At 37.5% G+C, this 17,843-nt stretch overlaps 1 protein-coding gene across 3 annotated transcripts in view; it reads left to right on the forward strand.

Moving 5' to 3' along the window:
• UNC80 (unc-80 homolog, NALCN channel complex subunit) overlaps positions 1 to 17,843 on the forward strand; it is a 255,397-nt gene that overhangs the window by 49,086 nt on the left and 188,468 nt on the right. For 2 of the 3 annotated variants that reach the window (XM_056111839.1, XM_056111840.1), the window contains exons 10-14: positions 2,026 to 2,242; positions 2,876 to 3,016; positions 4,729 to 4,997; positions 6,494 to 6,859; positions 17,276 to 17,422. In XM_056111839.1, the coding sequence (XP_055967814.1) occupies positions 2,026 to 2,242; positions 2,876 to 3,016; positions 4,729 to 4,997; positions 6,494 to 6,859; positions 17,276 to 17,422 (1,140 nt within the window). The remainder of the gene's footprint in view (positions 1 to 2,025; positions 2,243 to 2,875; positions 3,017 to 4,728; positions 4,998 to 6,493; positions 6,860 to 17,275; positions 17,423 to 17,843) is intronic. The other variant, XM_056111841.1, reaches the window with a different exon arrangement.

A 17,843-nucleotide genomic window follows, 5' to 3' on the forward strand; every position in this document is an offset into this window, starting at 1 on the left:
TGAAACAGACAACATTCATATCAACAGTGTATGAAGGTTTCTTTCTCACTGCAACCATGCTAACACTGGCTGTTTCTGGACTTTTTGATAATGCCATGTTCACTGTGTGAGATGATGTCTCAGTGTTGTTTTGATTTGATTTCACTAAATCATGTGAAATCTGTCATATTTGATACACTTTGTAGTGTCTTACACATAAGAAGTTATCCCACGGTTGATGAAGAATGAAATAGGCTGAAAGTCTCCTTGTATATTGATTCAGATTTTGATTAGTAAAAACACAGTTCTACTATCTATAGCCTGAATCATAAAATAGAATTTAAATGTCTCTCTTTTTGTGTGTATGTATTTATATAAACTATTTGGTACATTGGCTACTAGTCAGTGTTTTTTCTCCCCCAAAATATATCACTTCTCAATGAATATAGACTTAATTTTCAATCACGACGAATCACGAATCACGACCATCCTGTTATTCATCGATTGCCTCGAGCAGGTCCCAGTAACGTCTCCTTCATCCTAGCCCTGAGATTATATTCAAGGCTCTTTAGGAGAATGAGACCCATCATTGTTACTGGTATTTGGCATATTGGGTACGCCACGGGGAGTTTGCCAGACTCTGCCGTGTGGGCAGGCTACATTCGGTAGCCTGCCAGTTTGTCCAAAGTAGGAATGAAATAATAAGATGTCATAATAAGATGTCATAATAAGATGCATTCGCGGCCGTGCGGATTTTCAATATGCAGTGAAAAAAATCATTACAGATACAGAAAATTCAGTGATGATAACAGGGTAACTATTTCAATAAGCTTTTCATGTACCTTTGGGCAATCACGCTCTAGAAAAGGTGCTGAATTTTGTTGTTTTTCAGAACTTAGGTTTTTTCTGTGCTTGAAAAAAGTTAGTATGGAAATTTTTATTCTGAATGTAATAAAAAGTTTTAGTTGAGAGTCTTTATTTCATTAATATTGTTTTTAAATAATATAAATTTGTAGTATAGCTCAAATTTGGGAAACTATCTCCCATCTTTTTTTCTTAGCATTGCTTTGACTATTCAAGGAGTTATGGTTTCATACAAATTTTGGTAAAGTTTATTACATGTCTTTGAAGAATGTCAGTGAAATTTTAATGGGAATGGCTTTGAATCTGTATAATACCTTAAGTAGGAAAGCCTGTTTTAAAATCCATGACCAGGGAATACCTTCTCATTTCCCGGTATTCTCTTCTATTTTTTTTTAGCAGTGATTTATAGTTTTCACTGTATAGGTGTTTCACATCCTTTGCTGATTCTTAGTTAATTTGTTTTACCAAGTGCCCAGTTTTTAATCCCAGACCAATTAAATCAGAATTGCTAAAGGTTAGACCACTATTATTAACACTCTTTTAAAATATTCAAGCAGTTCCAAACTCTTAATGATGCAAAATTTCAACTTGTTTGAATAATGAGTTTCTACCAATGCATGCTTTTTTCATTTTAGATTCTCCTCATGAACAGTGATCCATATTGTGTGGCTGCAATTATTAATCTTTGTCTTTGAACAGATAACAGACTGGCGGTTCCAAGCACACATTAGGAGTTCCATACTCTAACTCAATGTTTCTTAAGGTTTAGCATGCATCAGAATCACCTACAGAACTCCTGGAACTCATCCTTTGACTTTCTGATCTACTATGTCAGTGTTTGAATCTGAGATTTTGCATTTTTAACATTTTACCAGCTGATACTGATGCTCATGTTTCATAGACTACACAATGCAAATGACTACTGTCACCCAACCCAACAGAAAGATGCATGGAATACATTACAGATATTACATACATTACATTTGCTTAGTTTCTTTAATTTTTTGTTAACACTGAGCAGAATTTTTTCTTGTTTGTGTTTGATTATATTTAGTGGCTTTCTGGGGTCCCTCTTCCTAAAACATTTCTTATATTTTACTTCAGGTCATGGAGCCAATCAGGACACAAACTATATATGCTTTCCTTTGCCTAGTGCCTAACTCTTATATCTGCTTCCTGTAGTTTAAGAGCCGTAAAGAAGACCGAGAGAGGAAAGGTTCCATCCCATTCCACCACACAGGAAAGAGGCGGCCTCGGAGAATGGGTGTGCCCTTCCTGCTCCATGAAGACCACCTGGATGTATCCCCTACCCGCAGCACATTCTCCTTTGGGAGTTTCTCTGGACTTGGAGAAGACAGGAGAAGCATTGAAAAAGGAGGCTGGCAAACCACCATCTTAGGTAATCACAGAGACCTGGAGTAGCCAGTTTAAAGAGCTTAATCTTAGAGCTCTTGGTTACATCTTGGTCTTTCTTGACTAATTTGCTCAATGTATTTGGTCCCTAGGACAGGCTCCTCAGTCCCAAAAGTATTCAGTGTCTTCAGAACCAAAGATATGCCCCCCTCCAAATAAACTTAATTATCCAAGAGGGTCATGGTCTTATTTCTTAGAGATTTCTAGATATGGATTTGTGGACATAAAAGGATCTGTGTTTTGACTCTTATTGTGAATTTAAGGACATATTTGATTTAACTCTCATATTTTTAAAGGAAGACATAAATAAAAGAAATAATTTTTTTTCCCTTTCTGGATATCATGTCGAGAAGGGCAGTTTAAAATCAAGAGTTGACAGCTAGCTGGGACCTGACAGATGGTTTCTGGCATTTGGCTTAGATTGGGGCTGACCTTACCAGGGGGAGCTTCATCAATCATCTTGACCCCAAATATTCCCAAGGCAAATGCAGTTCCTATTTTTCTGTGCTGCCTGCTCGTCCTAATGTCCCTTCATCCTCACTGCTGCCCTTTAGAAAGACAGAAACTCGACTCAATCTTTTAGATTGTAAAGCCCTCTGCATGCTTTTGTCCCTCTCAGGGAAATTTACCCGGCGAGGCAGTTCGGATGCAGCCACTGAAATGGAGAGTCTCAGTGCCAGGCACTCACACTCACACCACACCCTGATGAGCGACCTGCCTGACCATTCCAATAGCCATGGAGAAAACACCGTCAAGGAAGGTGGGTCAGAGGCTGTGCCTATAGGCGGGACTGCAAGTTCATTTTCCTGTTTCCTGTTTCCACTCCATGCTCCCTTTTCATTGTAATCTGGCATCTTCTGCCTTTAGGAAACTTGTGTTCTTGTTGGAGTCGCTAACACAATTGCCAGCCATTGTTAGAATTTCCTAGTTGCAAGAGCTGTTTAACAGTCCACAATGAACACTGTGCTTCTGGAAAGCAGGAGGAGGTCATCCACGCTTGTTCTCAAAAGGCTGTAGAGCCACAGTGCCAGAAAAGCCATGAAAGGTTTCTAGATCAGTGCTTAGTTCAGTTATACACGTGGCTGTTCCACCTTCCCACCTTCCTCAGGAGCAAGGCCGCTGCTCTCCAAGGCCATACATCCTTTTGTGAGATAACTCCCTTTTCAGACACACGCCTTTGTGTTTCATCTGGAGCAAACTCACCTCTGGGTAGACTCCAAGACAGCTTCTGATTCTGCACTTTTAACTGGCAAGCATATATTTAATCCCTCTTTTCTCTGGACTGTACTTCATGGATTTGCTGGTATCGGTTATCACCACAAACGTATGTTCCAATGTTCCATTACTATTTAGCAGAAGAGACAAAAATATTAGTTTTTTTCTTTTTTAATTTTGCCAGGCTTTTTTTTTTCAGGTTGGGCAGGGAGGTAGGTGCTGATTTAAAAACATGTCCAGTGGACTAGGGATGGAGTTTCTACTCTCCATTCTGGGGCTATTTCCAGCACATAGCTTGGGTCACATGAAAAGCAAATTTCCTTTAAACTAGTTGCCTGGATCCTCTGAGATTTTATTTTATTTTATTTTATTCTAATTAGTAGATAAAGGGCTGGAGCAATATCACAGCATGTAAGATGTTTGCCTTGCATGCGGCCAATCCAAGTTTGAATCTTCTGCCCCTCTTGGAGAGCCCGACAAGCTACTGAGAGTATCTTGCCCACAAAGCAAAGTCTGGCAAGCTCCCCGTGATGTATTCAATATGCCAAGAACAGTAACAACAAGTCTCACAATTTGTTGTGAGATGTTACTGGTGCCTGCTTGAGCAAAATTGATGAACAACGGGAGGACAGTGCTACAGTGCTAGTAGATTAAAATAAATTTGTAAGAAAACCTCCTTAACAGTGCTTCAGGTGCTATTGATCATTCCTGGAGATAGTCTTCCAACTGGCCTTAATGGTTTACTCAAATATCAGCCCTAGAGTGCTGTACTGTTTAGAATGGTGCTGGGGTCTACTAATGCTACACCAGGTGTGTGGAGGGTAGTGGTTGTGCATGTGTAGATTTCCATGTGTCGGATCCAGAACCTACATGTAGTCCCTTGAAATATCTCCCAAGTCAATGAAAATACTGTAATAGCAGCTGTAGGTAAATTTATTTAGTAAGTTTATTTATATCACTGGAATCTGTCATCTAACAGTGGGTAAAATCCCCCTATTATATTAAAGTTAAATTCTAGCTAGGGTTTGACAGAAGGCAGTTCAAACTCACCTTTCTAGAATCTTCATTGCAACATATTTCATGATATTAACACCTGCAACAGTCTTGTGTAAGTAAAAATAGCTTTGAGACTATATATAAAATAACTTTAAAAGCTACAGAGTGACTAGAACCATGATTAAAATAGTGCAGTAACTGTATAGCATGGTATCACAGGTTAATATGGCAAAGACTAAGACATTGCTTTTCTTTCACTAGTGCGATCCCAGATCTCAACTATAACGGTTGCAACCTTCAATACCACACTGGCATCATTCAACGTAGGCTATGCAGATTTTTTCAGTGAGCATATGAGGAAGCTCTGCAACCAGGTGCCTATCCCAGAGATGCCACATGAACCACTGGCATGTGCAAACCTGCCTCGAAGTCTCACAGACTCCTGCATAAACTATAGTTACTTGGAGGACACAGAACATATTGATGGAACCAATAACTTTGTCCACAAGAATGGAATGCTTGATCTATCTGTAAGGAACAAGAACTTTTCTTACCAAAACTTTAAAAATATTGACCTTTTACAGTGTTGGATGAAATGGTAACATGGATTATTGTTAGAAATGTTGGACCTTAAGTAGAGAACCAACCTATAGAACTCTCATTGTCAATCATCTTAGATTCATCTAAGTTATTTTCAAGTGTCACATTAGATTTTATTTTATCTCAGAATATTTTACATCCTCAAATTATTAGTGAACCCTCAATATGTGTGTTGTGTATGTGCGTGTGTGTATACACACAAGCATGTGGTGTGCTAATTTTTTTCTTCTGGAATGAGAATAAAGATCTTTGTATTTATATTTTGAATAACACAGCTATAAACTTCCTTTATCCTGGGGAAAATGAGCAAAGCCCATTAAAAGATTTAAATTTGTATTCTTATGAGTTTCTGTTTTGATTATAGTTATTAGAAATGAAAGGTTTGTGCTATTTTGCAGTTATATTTTATAATATTTTCTATTTCACACAGATAATGTGACCCAGCAAATAATTTAAAATATTAACATAAATATTAGGATATAGTTTTAACACACAAATATTTTGCATTTAAAATTGACGTGTAGGTGCTGGAGCAATAGCACAGCGGGTAGGGCATTTGCCTTGCATGCGGCCAACCCGGGTTCGATTCCCAGCATCCCATATGGTCCCCTGAGCACCGCCAGAGGTAGTTCCTGAGTTCAGAGCCAGGAATAACTCCTATGTATCGCCAGGTGTGACCCAAAAAGCCAAAAAATAAATAAATAAAATAAAATTGAAGTGTAATGACACAATTGTGAATGCACACATTATCTCTATTTTATGACTGTGTATATACGTAAGGAAGTCATTGTTCTTTACCAACTATTGGAGGAAAGTAAAACAAAAATGATTAAAACATTTTGATTTTGTTTTTGTTTTTGTTTCTGTTTTGAGGCTATAACCAGTGTGATGCTCAGGGTTTATTCCTGGCTTTGTGCTAGGTGTCATTCTTGGTGGACTTGGGGGTTCATCTGAGGTTCTGGAGATTGTATCCCGTTCAGCTATGTGCAAAGCAAGTGGCCTACCCAATGTACTATCTCTCTGGCTCCCCAAAATAAATTTGACTTGAAAAATTAGCTGAGCAAGTTTTTATTTGGGCAAAATGGAAACTGCCAGTGGTAAACCAACTCACTTATTCTGCAATTAACATGCTTTGTTTTGCTATCCTCATTATTTGTCTATATCATGGGGAGTTTTGGTCTATGTACTTAAAATAATACACACATACATATTTTAATTATCACATAGTGTTTACTTTATGTTAAGCACAAAGGAAGGCCCCATGTAATCTGGGAACATCTGAATATTATCTATGCATAAGTATAAAAAAAGCATGAATGATGTTGACTCATCAGAGTAACCAAATTTATTGGGGTAGCAGGATTTTTGGTTACTTAGTCTCCCTTTGTATTTTTTCTTGCTTTATCTTATCTTTGTGTCCCCTCAGGTGGTGCTGAAAGCTGTTTATCTTGTCCTTAACCATGACATCAGCTCTCGCATCTGTGATGTGGCACTGAACATTGTTGAATGTTTGCTTCAACTCGGTGTGGTACCCTGTGTAGAAAAGAACAGAAAAAAGAGTGAAAATAAGGAAAATGAAATGATGGAAAAAAGACCAAGTGAGGGGACTTTCCAATTCAAAGCCGTGTCTGGAAGTTCCCCCTGTGGATTTGGGGGCCCTTCTGTTAGTGGAGCTGGAGATGGCGGAGGAGAAGAAGGAGGAGGTGGTGATGGAGGAGGTGGAGGAGGCGATGGAGGAGGAGGTGGAGGAGGTGGCGGTGGCCCTTTTGAGAAGAATGATAAGAACCAGAAGGTATGGCTCAGTCACCTCTCATGTACGCATGAAATGCTGCTCCTGATGTCTTTATCATGCTTGCTTGTCATCACTTTGTTGACAAGTCACTCAAGCAAGAGAGCAATGAGTTGAGAAGTTTCTTAGGTTCTCAGCGGACATTAGTAGAGATACTTTAGACTATATTCTCAGTTGAAAAACTACCCTCTCCCCCAACCCCCATCCAATCACCTCAGTTATACTATACAGTCATAAATCTCAACCATCACCAGGAATCACCTTTTGTTTTTGTTGTTGGTTTGTTTGCTTTTGGGGAACACACCTGGTGCTGCTCAGGGGTTACTCCTGGTAGTGCTTGGAGGACTCTATGGGATGCTGGGGTCAATCCCTGGTCAGCCATGTATGTACAAGGCAAGCACCTTACCCACTGTACAATAGGGCCTGTCCAGGAGTCGGTCACCTTTGTAAAGACTCGGTGTCTGACCTCATTAGTAGTGTTTTGGACTTTTTGATCTACCATATCCAAATATGACAAAACTTATAGTTGAAGCAGCTAAACATTTATTTCTCACAGTTAGGAACTGGGAAGAGGTGGGTGGGGTGGGGTCTTGGTATCACAGACCCATATTCTTCTCTAGGGCTTGTAGGTCGCTATCTTTTCACCAGATGCCCACCTGGTCTGTTTTATCATCATGGAGCGGGTGGAATGTGGCAGAAGGGAAGAAAAGGAGACACAGAGAGACTGAAGGACACAGAGAGACAGGGTGGAAGGAAAGAGGGAGAATGATAGGAAGATAAGGAGGTAAGAGAGACAAGAGAAAACTGAAAAAAACTCTCCAGTATCAAGGTTCTACCTTCATAACCTCATCTCACCCTAATTACTTCCTGAAGGCCACATTAACCCCTAGGTTTTGTACTTCAAATGGTGAATTTGGGGAAACATACATATTTGTGAGAAACAAGCAAATCACCTTTTCTCAAGATTGAGCTCTTTTTCTTGATCGAATGAATGAATTTTGAGCAGCTAACTTCATTCACCCTTGAGAAAAATCTCATATTTTGCTTTTTTAAAAGTTTTTTCTAGCTGGTTTATTGGTGTTGATTTGAAAGACTAGTATTTGTTTACTCATGCCTCAATACATTATATTTAATTTTCTTGTAATTCATAGCTCCTGAATTTAATTCCCTTTGTCTTTATTACAATTTGTTCATGATTTTTATATCTAATAACAGGCAAGTTTTCCCCTATAAATTTTTAGACTTGTTGTTGCTGTTTTTGGCATATTGAATATGCCACTGGGAGCTTGCCAGGCTCTGCCATGCGGGCAGGATACTCTTGGTAGCTTGCTGGGCTTTCTGAGAGGGATGGAGGAATTGAACCCGGGATGGCTGTGTGTAAGGCAAACGCCCTACCTGCTGTGCTATTGCTCCAGCCAAAAATAAGGATAACCCCAAATTACATTCACATAATTTGAACATATTTAAAGTTGCAGTTTTAGATGGAAATGCTATTATGAAATTGAAATCTCTAAAAAGTGACAATCTACACACCAGTTTAAAAATCTACATGTCTAGGATTTTACTGTGTAGAGTTCTACCATGTACATATTATCTCTTTTTTCTTGTAGGAATTAGATTTCTGTATTTCTGTATCTTAATGTGTTGTGGTATTCCTTCTTTTACAATTTCTCTCTTTGCAGTTCTACTTAAAATGTATGTTCAATGTTCATTTATTATGTTTTTTTAAAATCTCGTTGCTTCTATTTTACCAATACTTTTGGTCTCTGATTCAAATATTTTTTCCTCAGTATACTTGGGTTCCTAAAACTTTTCTTTAGAATTTTCTTCTCCTAACTTAATATCACACACATTTTATCTTTATTTTATTTATTGAAATATATGCATCTTTCATTTAAGAAAGTCCCTGTCTTTTTTGTTAATGTTTTTGTTTGGGGGCTACTGACTAAAATGCTTGGGGCTACTCTCAGCTTTATGCTTGGGTGTCATTCCTGATGGTACCAAGGGACCAGTGGTGTGAGGACCATAGTGTTGGCTAACATGAGAGAGAGTGTTATTCTCTGTACTCTCTCTCTCTCTCTCCCCCCCCCCCTCTCTCTCTTTCTTCTCTCACTCTCTCTTCCCCTCTTCTTTCATTTTCATAAGGATCTCCCCAATAATTCCCAGAAGCTAGAAGCCACTTCTAGGGATATTCAGGCATGGTAGTTTAGGACTCAGGACTAGTATGATGCCGAGGGCTTTTTGGGCCATACCCAGAAGTGTTGGAAGGCCATGTGACACGAAGATCACTTGGGCTTGTACATAGGAGAATTGTATTCTACCCTTTTGACTTTTGAACTCCTTCCTTGACCCTTGATCTTTCCACTTCTAATAAAGCTTCTTCTTGTTTATTTTTTGATTTTTGTGGGGCAAGGGTTACAGAAGGGAAGGGGAGGGTCATGGGTTAGACCACATGGTACATGCTGTCATCAACGGCTATTCCTGATTAAATGGTCAGGAATTATTCCTAGAGGTGCTTAAAGACCATATATGGTCCTTGCGGTTCAAACCAGGACCTCAGAATGCAAGGTCAACTCTTTAATGCCTGAAGTTTCTCTGTCCCGCTAATAGAAACTTCTGATGCTTATCGTTCTTTTACCTTCATATATACAAGGATAATCCAAGGCACTTTATATTTTACCTTAGATTTAAAAATATAAAAATTGTAAGGCTCACAGAGATTTTGTCTTGTGTATTAATATTCAGTGCATTATTTCAGTGAGTGGTTATATAGGAATTCACAAAGAAATAAGAATTGCTGTAAGCAAGGTGATAAACATAGAAAATGGTGAGTTTCTAACAAATTTTCTGGTTTTAATTTGTGCTATCCACTTAAATTGATCATGCTGGAATAATAATTTCACATGGAAGCAAGATTATCTTGTACTTGTCTTGTTTCTTCTCTTTTATTTTTCTTAGCAAGACATTTCCAGTCTCATTCCTGCTATAATAAAGGCAATGTTTTATCTTTTCATAGATGAATAGGGTATTATACCACATAGTCATTTTTCACTCACTTGTCATTGAACAGTTGATTTTCTGAATGTTGGCTATTGTAAATGTTCACAATATTGTGCGTTCATCAGATAGATAACATGAAAATGGAAATATTGGATTATGCAGTAGATCTGTTTTTTGATTTTTAAATAAATCTTCATTCTTTTTTCCATTGGGACTAGACCAATTGATGTTCTCAACAACCAGTATATGGTTATTTTTATTCCTATGTCCTCAAATGCACTTGTTTCTGGTTTTTTGAATATAGTTCATTATTATAGGTATGAGGTGATATCTGGTTGTTTTATTCCACCAACCTGAACAATTTTTTAATATGCCTTTTGCCATCTTTATATATCTTTTAGTAAAGTGAATGTTAAGCTCTTCTCAGTTTTTTGATGAGGTTATTTTGTTTTCTGTTGTTGAATTTAAAAAATTTTTATAGATCTTTATATTAGCCGTCTGTTAGATATATGGAGAGTATGCTTTTTCTATTTAGTAAGACTTTTTTTTGTTCTAACAGTAGTTTCTTTGCTGCACATAAATTTTTTTGTTTGATGTAATTCCACTTATTTTTGCTTTTGTTTTCCTTGCCAGTGAAATGGAATCCCAGAAGATACCACTAAAGCTGATATCATGGAAAATTTTGCCTACATTTTCTTTGATGAATTTTAAGTTTGAGATTAACATCAAAGTTTTTAATCTGTTTTGAGTTAATTTTTGTTCATATGTGACGTCATAATTTCATTCCTTTACATGTGACTAATTTTTCCCAATACCATTTATTGAGAAGTTTTTCCCTTATCTATTTTTATGATCTTGGCTTCTTTTTTTATAATAGCCTATATATATTAAAATTTATTTCTGGGCTCTCTAGTTCATTATTCTATTGAAATAAAAGCATCTTTTTATTTCAATACCACAGTTTTGGCATTGGCATGTACTTCAAAGTCAGAACACATGATATTTGACATCTTATATTCTTATTCAGGATTGAGCTGAATGCTTTTCCTCTTTTTTGTATTTCTATACAAATTTTTATATATTTATGTTGTTTTATTCATTAATTTTATTTGAAGTTTAATAGTGAGAGTATTAAGCCTATAGAACACTTTGGGTAGAATGGTCATTTTAAGCTGTATTCATTCATCAATTCATAAACATGAAATATCTTTCCACTTTTTTCTGTCTTCTTCTTTTTTTTTTCTGTCTTCTTCTAACAGCAAATTTTGATTTTCATTGTAAAAGTCTTTTACCTCATTTGTTAAGGAGGTACTTAATTCTGTTTGTTGCTATTATAAGGATTGTTTTCTTGATTTTTCTTCTATATTGTTTGCATATAGAAATGCACCATTATTTTGTTTGCATATAGAAATGCAGAGAAATGCATCATATTTTATATTACCTAGCCCACCACATTACTATTTTAGTTTATTATTTCAGTGTTTTTAGTGAAATACTTAAGGTATTCTATTTATATTACAGTTTTATCAGAAATAGTGATAATATTCTTTTCAAACCTGGTTATCTTTCATTTCTTTTTCTTGCCTTCTTGATATGACTAGAACTTCTAGTACTAGATTGAAAAATGAAGGTGAGGTGAACATGAGCAACATTCTGCCTGATTTTAGAGGAAAAGTCTTCAGTTATTGCCCAGTTAGTGTGATTTTTAACTGTGGGTGTATCTTATATGATCTTTTCTATGCTGAAATATGTTGTTTCTGTCTCATTTTTACCAAAAGTTTGTATCAAAGGATGTTGAATTTTGTCAGAAGTTTTCTTTGCATCCATTGATATAATCACATGATTTTTTTATTAAGAATTTTTTCTCTTTTTTATTGAATCACTGTGAGATACACAGTTGCAAAGGTATTCATGATTGGGTTTCAGTGAAATAATGTTCCAACACCATGTTCCATCACAAAATCATGTGATTATTATCTTTCTGTTAATTGGCATGGTGTATATATTTCAATTGTTTTGCCTATGTTGAAACATACCTGCATCCTTTAGATGTATCCTACCTTGTTATGATGTGTGATCCTTTTAAAGTATGTTGAATTTGATTGACTAAGTTTTTTTCATGATATAATTGGTCTTTGCTGCATTTTTATATTATATTTTTGTGGTTTTAGTAGCAGAGTGGGCTGGAGCGATAGCACAGAGGGTAGGGCATTTGCCTTGCATGTAGCCGAACTGGCCGACCCAGGTTCGATTCCTCCACCCTTCTCGGAGAGCCCGGCAAGTTACGGAGGGTATGTTGCCCGCACAGCAAAGCTTAGCAAGCTACCCAATACGTATTCGATATGCCAAACACAGTAACAAGTGTCACAATGGAGATGTTACTGGGCCTGCTCGAGCAAATCAGTGAACAAAGGGAGGACAGTGACAGTGACAGTAGCAGAGTAATTTTGACCTCATAAAAAGTATTTTGAATAATCCTTTTTATCCAGCTGAGAATAATAAGTAATAGTTTCTCTTTAAACGTTTCATGGAATTCACTAGTAAAACAGTCTGCCCTGAGATTATTTTCTTTGTGTGTGTGTGTGTGTGTGTGTGTGTGTGTGTGTGTAGTCATGATTACTATTTTAATTTCCTTGCTTATAATTTTATTTCCTTCTGATTCTGTTTTAGAAGGTTTATTATTCTAATAATTTGTTAATTTCTTCTATAAGGATTTTCAACTTACAGTCATAATGTTATTTTTAGTAGCCTATTATCATCCTTTGTATTTATGTGATATCTGTTGTAACTTCTAATTTTTCCTAATCATATTAGACTCTTTCCTAATGAGTCTAACTATGGGATAGTCTGTTCTACTTTCCAAAGACTCATACTTTCATTTCCCTGTTCTTTCATATTTTTGTTTTATTTCTATTTTATTTATTTCTGCCAGTAGAAGTTTTAAGTTATATTATGTGATATCTAAAGCAGCTAACAAGTTATCAATGTTTATGAAAATAGTTCTAAGAGATACTATTCACAGTAATATAAAGAAGAATTGAAAACTGATTATAAGTCAAGTGCATTGTGTTTGTTGTTTATACAGTCCAGTTCTTCCTGTTTATTATTTTCAGCAGAATCAGAAGGTTTATGTAATTTTGTAATCAGGTTGTACCAGAACCATGGGAAACTGATTAATTCAGAAAGGAAAAAATCTAATTTTTATTTCTATGTTCTCTACCAACTGGTACTGAAAGCTTTAAGTGTTATTTAATATTTGTCCTGCTTTCTGCCTGTAACTTGACACATCACTTTGAATATCTTGTATGAGAATTTAAATCCCAGGGACAGTTGAATGTCAAAGAAATACAAACCTAATAACTAGCAGTGCCCTTACATTATTTAAAAAACATGCGAACCTGAATAGACATTTACAAAGAGCTGCCGATCTAAGAATAAACAGCATATAATATTTTTAAATATATTAAATTTGCTCGAGCAGGCCCAGTAACGTCTCCATTGGAGACTTTGTTGTTACTGTGTCTGGCATGTTGAATACTCTCGGTAGCTTCCAAGCAACCTTTATCCAGGATAATATTTTCTGAGGCACATGTGTCTCTTGTTGAACTGCTTATATAAGAAGTTCTTGACTAAAAAATAACAAAGTAGGAACTGAGATCCAGTTCTAACTGTTCACTGAGCTATTAACGCAGACTGCTGCTAAGTGATCTCATCTTTGAAAGTGAAATGGGTACTTTTTCTAATTTGCACAAGTTACCACAAAAAAGGGCAGTGCCCATATCTAGAGGAAATTGTTAGCTTTTGTTTCACTATTATCATATTTCTTGCATTGTAACTTTTATAACCTGATGATATAAATGTTATGATTCAGTTTGTTGAGCACAGAGTGGTTAAGTTGTTTCTCCCAAATGATGGAACTACAATCTGAAAGTGAAATATTTTCTATTGGAATATATAAAAGTTTTATAGATAGGTTTGAATCTCCACTTGCAACTATTCGAGCTGTATGTTTTAAGGATGTAGACTCTGTCATAGAGTAATTATTCAGGAGATGTACTTCATGATCAACATCTGGGCAATATAAATAAAGTGAAAGTTGCACAGGGAGAAATTGAACTGCCATACAGGCAGTCATTAGTCTATCACATAGTGAGTTCTGGAGGTGGTAGGTTCTTCAGATTCAAGGTCCCCAAGGAAATAAGGGAGGACCAGGTTTATACCCCCATCTGCTCTTTGCCCCTCCTCAGTCATTAGATATAGATTTCTTCTGGAAAGAGAACTTAACTGTGAATGAAGTAGCTCTCTTTAAGTAAACTTCCAGGAAAGAAATTCAGCTGAGAGCTGTTATCAGCAACACTTCCATATGCTCAGAGAATGAGCTTTCAGTCCTATAAAGAAAGTCTTAGGGCTTCAGACCACATCCATTACAAGAAGACCAGATCAACTACAAGAGTCTTCAGATTAGAAATGGAGGAGCAATTAAACAGGGTAGGAGATAGCACAGCAGGTAGGGCATTTGCCTTGCATGCGGCCGACCCGAGTTTCATACCTCCATCCCTCTCGGAGAGCCCAGCAAGCTACCAAGAGTATCCCACCAGCATGGCAGAGCCTGGCAAACTCCCCATGGCATATTCTATATGCCAAAAACAGTTACAAGTCTCACAATGGAGACATTACTGATGCTCACTCGAGCAAATTGATGAACAACAGGAGGTCAGAGCTACAGTGCTACAGGGTAGGAGAGAATCTTTTACATTATGGCACATGATAATGTCTTGTTCTCTTCACAGAGAGATGTACTCTTATGTTTATAACCTCAAAGTTTACAATATCAATCTGATCAGAACACCATGGAAAATACTTCAATTTTTACATAGCAATTACTATCCGTTATTATATTTATTCTTTACAGTAACTGATCAAGTAGAAAGGGAAGCAATTAAGAACTTCAATTAAAAGACAAGGAAACTAAAACAAAAACATTGTTAGTTATCTGAAGCAGGTAATTATGGAACAGAAATGAATCTGAGGTCCCCGTGTGTAAAAAATATCTTATGCACACACATGGAGGGGTGGAAAGGATGTGAATTGTCAGTGGGCTCTCCAAGTAGCTCTCTCTCGCCACCTGTGTTCGGTGTATGGACCGGATCGGGTTGGCTCCTCCTTTGTGCTCTGCTTCTGTGTGTGCCGCTGTGCTCTCTTCTGCCTGTCTCTCTATTTCTGACTCTGTCTTTGTAGTTTCTCCTCTGGTCTCTTCTGATCTCTCTCTCTCTCTCTCTCTCTCTCTCTCTCTGGAGCCCTTCACCCTGGATTCTGACTCTGCCCCCCTCCACTCTTACAGTCTTAGTTTACATAGCAGTCACTTAGGGTGGTGACACAAAGGTGGTTCAAACATTAACAAATCAACAAAGAGGGGTAAGACCACTCCTCCAGGAGATTAACTCAGGGATAAAATCTTATCTAAAGAGATTACTCTGGATTACTAGGAGATCCTCTTGAGGGTGGGATCTCATCCAGGGTGTGTCACTTTCTTCTTTCCCCAGCAAGTAATTCACTTAAATAGTTGTAGTAATTCTATTTCTAATATTTCAAGCAATGTCATTCTGTATGAATACAGTAAGCAATATATCAACTTAAAGTTTGGTTCTTCCTGAGGACATCTCACTATGTAGTCCAGACTGCAGTCCTCAGGCCAGGTTAGTCTTCCTAACCCCAGCAGGGTCCTAGTCTCATCGTTACTTTTGTATCATGACAGCATTTGTCTATGTTCATGCTCTTAACTTATAGTTGATTATTGTGGCGCTTTGGCCTGGCTCATTTCAATGCCAGGGTAGCTCACAGCTTGCCCTGGGTCCATTCAGTCCCTCATCGAAACCCTGCTTTTGGGGTGGTAGGAACTAAGGGCAACTGAGTCGAGAGAGCAGATGCCCAGGAGTAAGTATTATTGGAGTCAAGCAACTCCCAAGTTACAAAGCATAATATCAACTGTCTTCCTGTGTCCACACAGAAAGGACATTGCTTTAAGGTAAACTAATTTCCCTGTGGCAAAGCTGAAAGGACAAACCCAATATTGTTCTACACCTGTGCATGTGCTGGCCACAGAAAGTAGCTCAGGCTGAGGAAGGCTGAAACCTCCTAACGTGGATTTACATTGCCTCTGAGCAACAGTTTCCTCAAGCCCTGTGGAAATAATTTGAGGAAGCTCATGTGTTCTTAGAGTCATCTTCTCCGTAAAAAAAAGGATTAAATTGATCAAAACAGTTGGATTAAATTGGTCTCAGGAAGATTTTCTATTTAGTATCAAGGGTTCACTTGTGCATAAGTGTTACAATAGAGCCAAAGTATAAAATTAGGGGAAAGTAAGAGTCCATAGAGATAATGCACTTGGTAGGCGCTTACCTCACATGTGGCCAACTGGGTTCAATCCCTGACACCCTGTACAGTCCCTTCTCTGGGAAGACTGATCCATGAACACAGGGCCGGAAGACCTGAGCACTGCAAAGTGTGTCCCCAAAATAAATAAAATTAGGGGAAAAATGAAAGTGTCAGAAATTGCCATGCTGTTTCAAAATTCCATATTTCAACTTTTTCTAGAAATTTAGCAAAAACTTTCTCTTACTGGTATTATCAGTAGACTTTGTGTAAGGGTAGCTTCTGGGGAATCGATTTGGCTTCTTCGAGTCTCACTATATCTCTTCAAGTGCTTGTTCTGATAATCTCTGAGGATTCTGGGGGAATCACTAAAATTGTGAAAAAAATGTGTTAAAATCCTTTAGCACTAGAGCAGATTTAAATAACATCTTTCTAATAATCTAGATAAGTACCAATAGGTTCGCTCCATGGCTTGGAGGCCAGCCGCACATGCTGGGGGAAAAAGCAGCTCAGATAGAGAAGGGAACACCAAGTAAAGGGTGTTGTGAGTATCCACCCAGGATGGGAGATGCATGCTGAAAGTAAAATATAGACCTAACATGATTGCCACTCAATACCTCTTTTGCAAACCACAACACTCAAAAGGAGAGAAAGAACAAAAGGGAATGCCCCGTCACAGAGGTGGGGTGGGGTAAGGGGGGATGGGGGGAAGGGATACTGGGATCATTGGTGATGGAGAATGGGCACTGGTGGAGAGATAGGTACTTGATCATTGTATAACTGAAACCCAAGCACAAAAATTTGTAAGTCTACAACTGTACCTCATTGTGTTTCACTAATAAATAAATAAATAACATCTTTTTATTTAGCTGTTGTCTAGGTTTTAGATAAGTTAACTGCATGTTGAATTCTTGATAGTTTTATTTACCAAATTGCAGGTGTTTGTTGCAAAACAAACGTTTGGTTTGATCATAAATAGAATCTTAGTAAATAAAGTCAAATTTAGGAAGTAAACAAAAGTTTGTCTTTTTTGTTCATGGATACTAGGATGAAAGTACGCCTGTAAGCAACCATAGGCTTGCTTTAACCATGCTCATTAAAATAGTAAAGTCTTTGGGATGTGCCTATGGTTGTGGAGAAGGACACCGGGGGCTCTCTGGAGATCGTCTGAGACACCAGGTATTCCGAGAGAATGTAAGAGAATTAAAGTAGATTCCATTTCCTCTCCCTCTTCCCTTCCTCCAATATAGGAATGAGTCCTTTGACAATGAGGGTCAGTGTTCCCTGAAAAATATTACATGTCATATGGATAATGAATGCTGTCTTGGAGTGGGAGTATTCCCACGGGTATCACAAGACATCTAAATCCCAGGATTAGTTTAATTGGGAGAACACTTTTCAATACCTCCTGCCTAGGGCAGGCCAACTCCCACTTGGTGGAAGAGTGTGTAATTGGAATATGTGAATTATAGTTTGAAAGAATTTTGCAAAGATAAATACATTTAGCAAGCTTCGAATGGTCTGTGACAAATAGCTTTTTAATTACCTGCCTGGGTACTATAGAAGCGTGTTTTATATCGAGAATGGGGTCAAAGTTTAGTGTTCTGTTTATTTT

Source organism: Sorex fumeus, unplaced genomic scaffold (genome assembly GCF_029834395.1).
Source record: "Sorex fumeus unplaced genomic scaffold, SorFum_2.1 ptg000014l, whole genome shotgun sequence".
Taxonomy (NCBI): Eukaryota; Metazoa; Chordata; class Mammalia; order Eulipotyphla; family Soricidae; genus Sorex; species Sorex fumeus.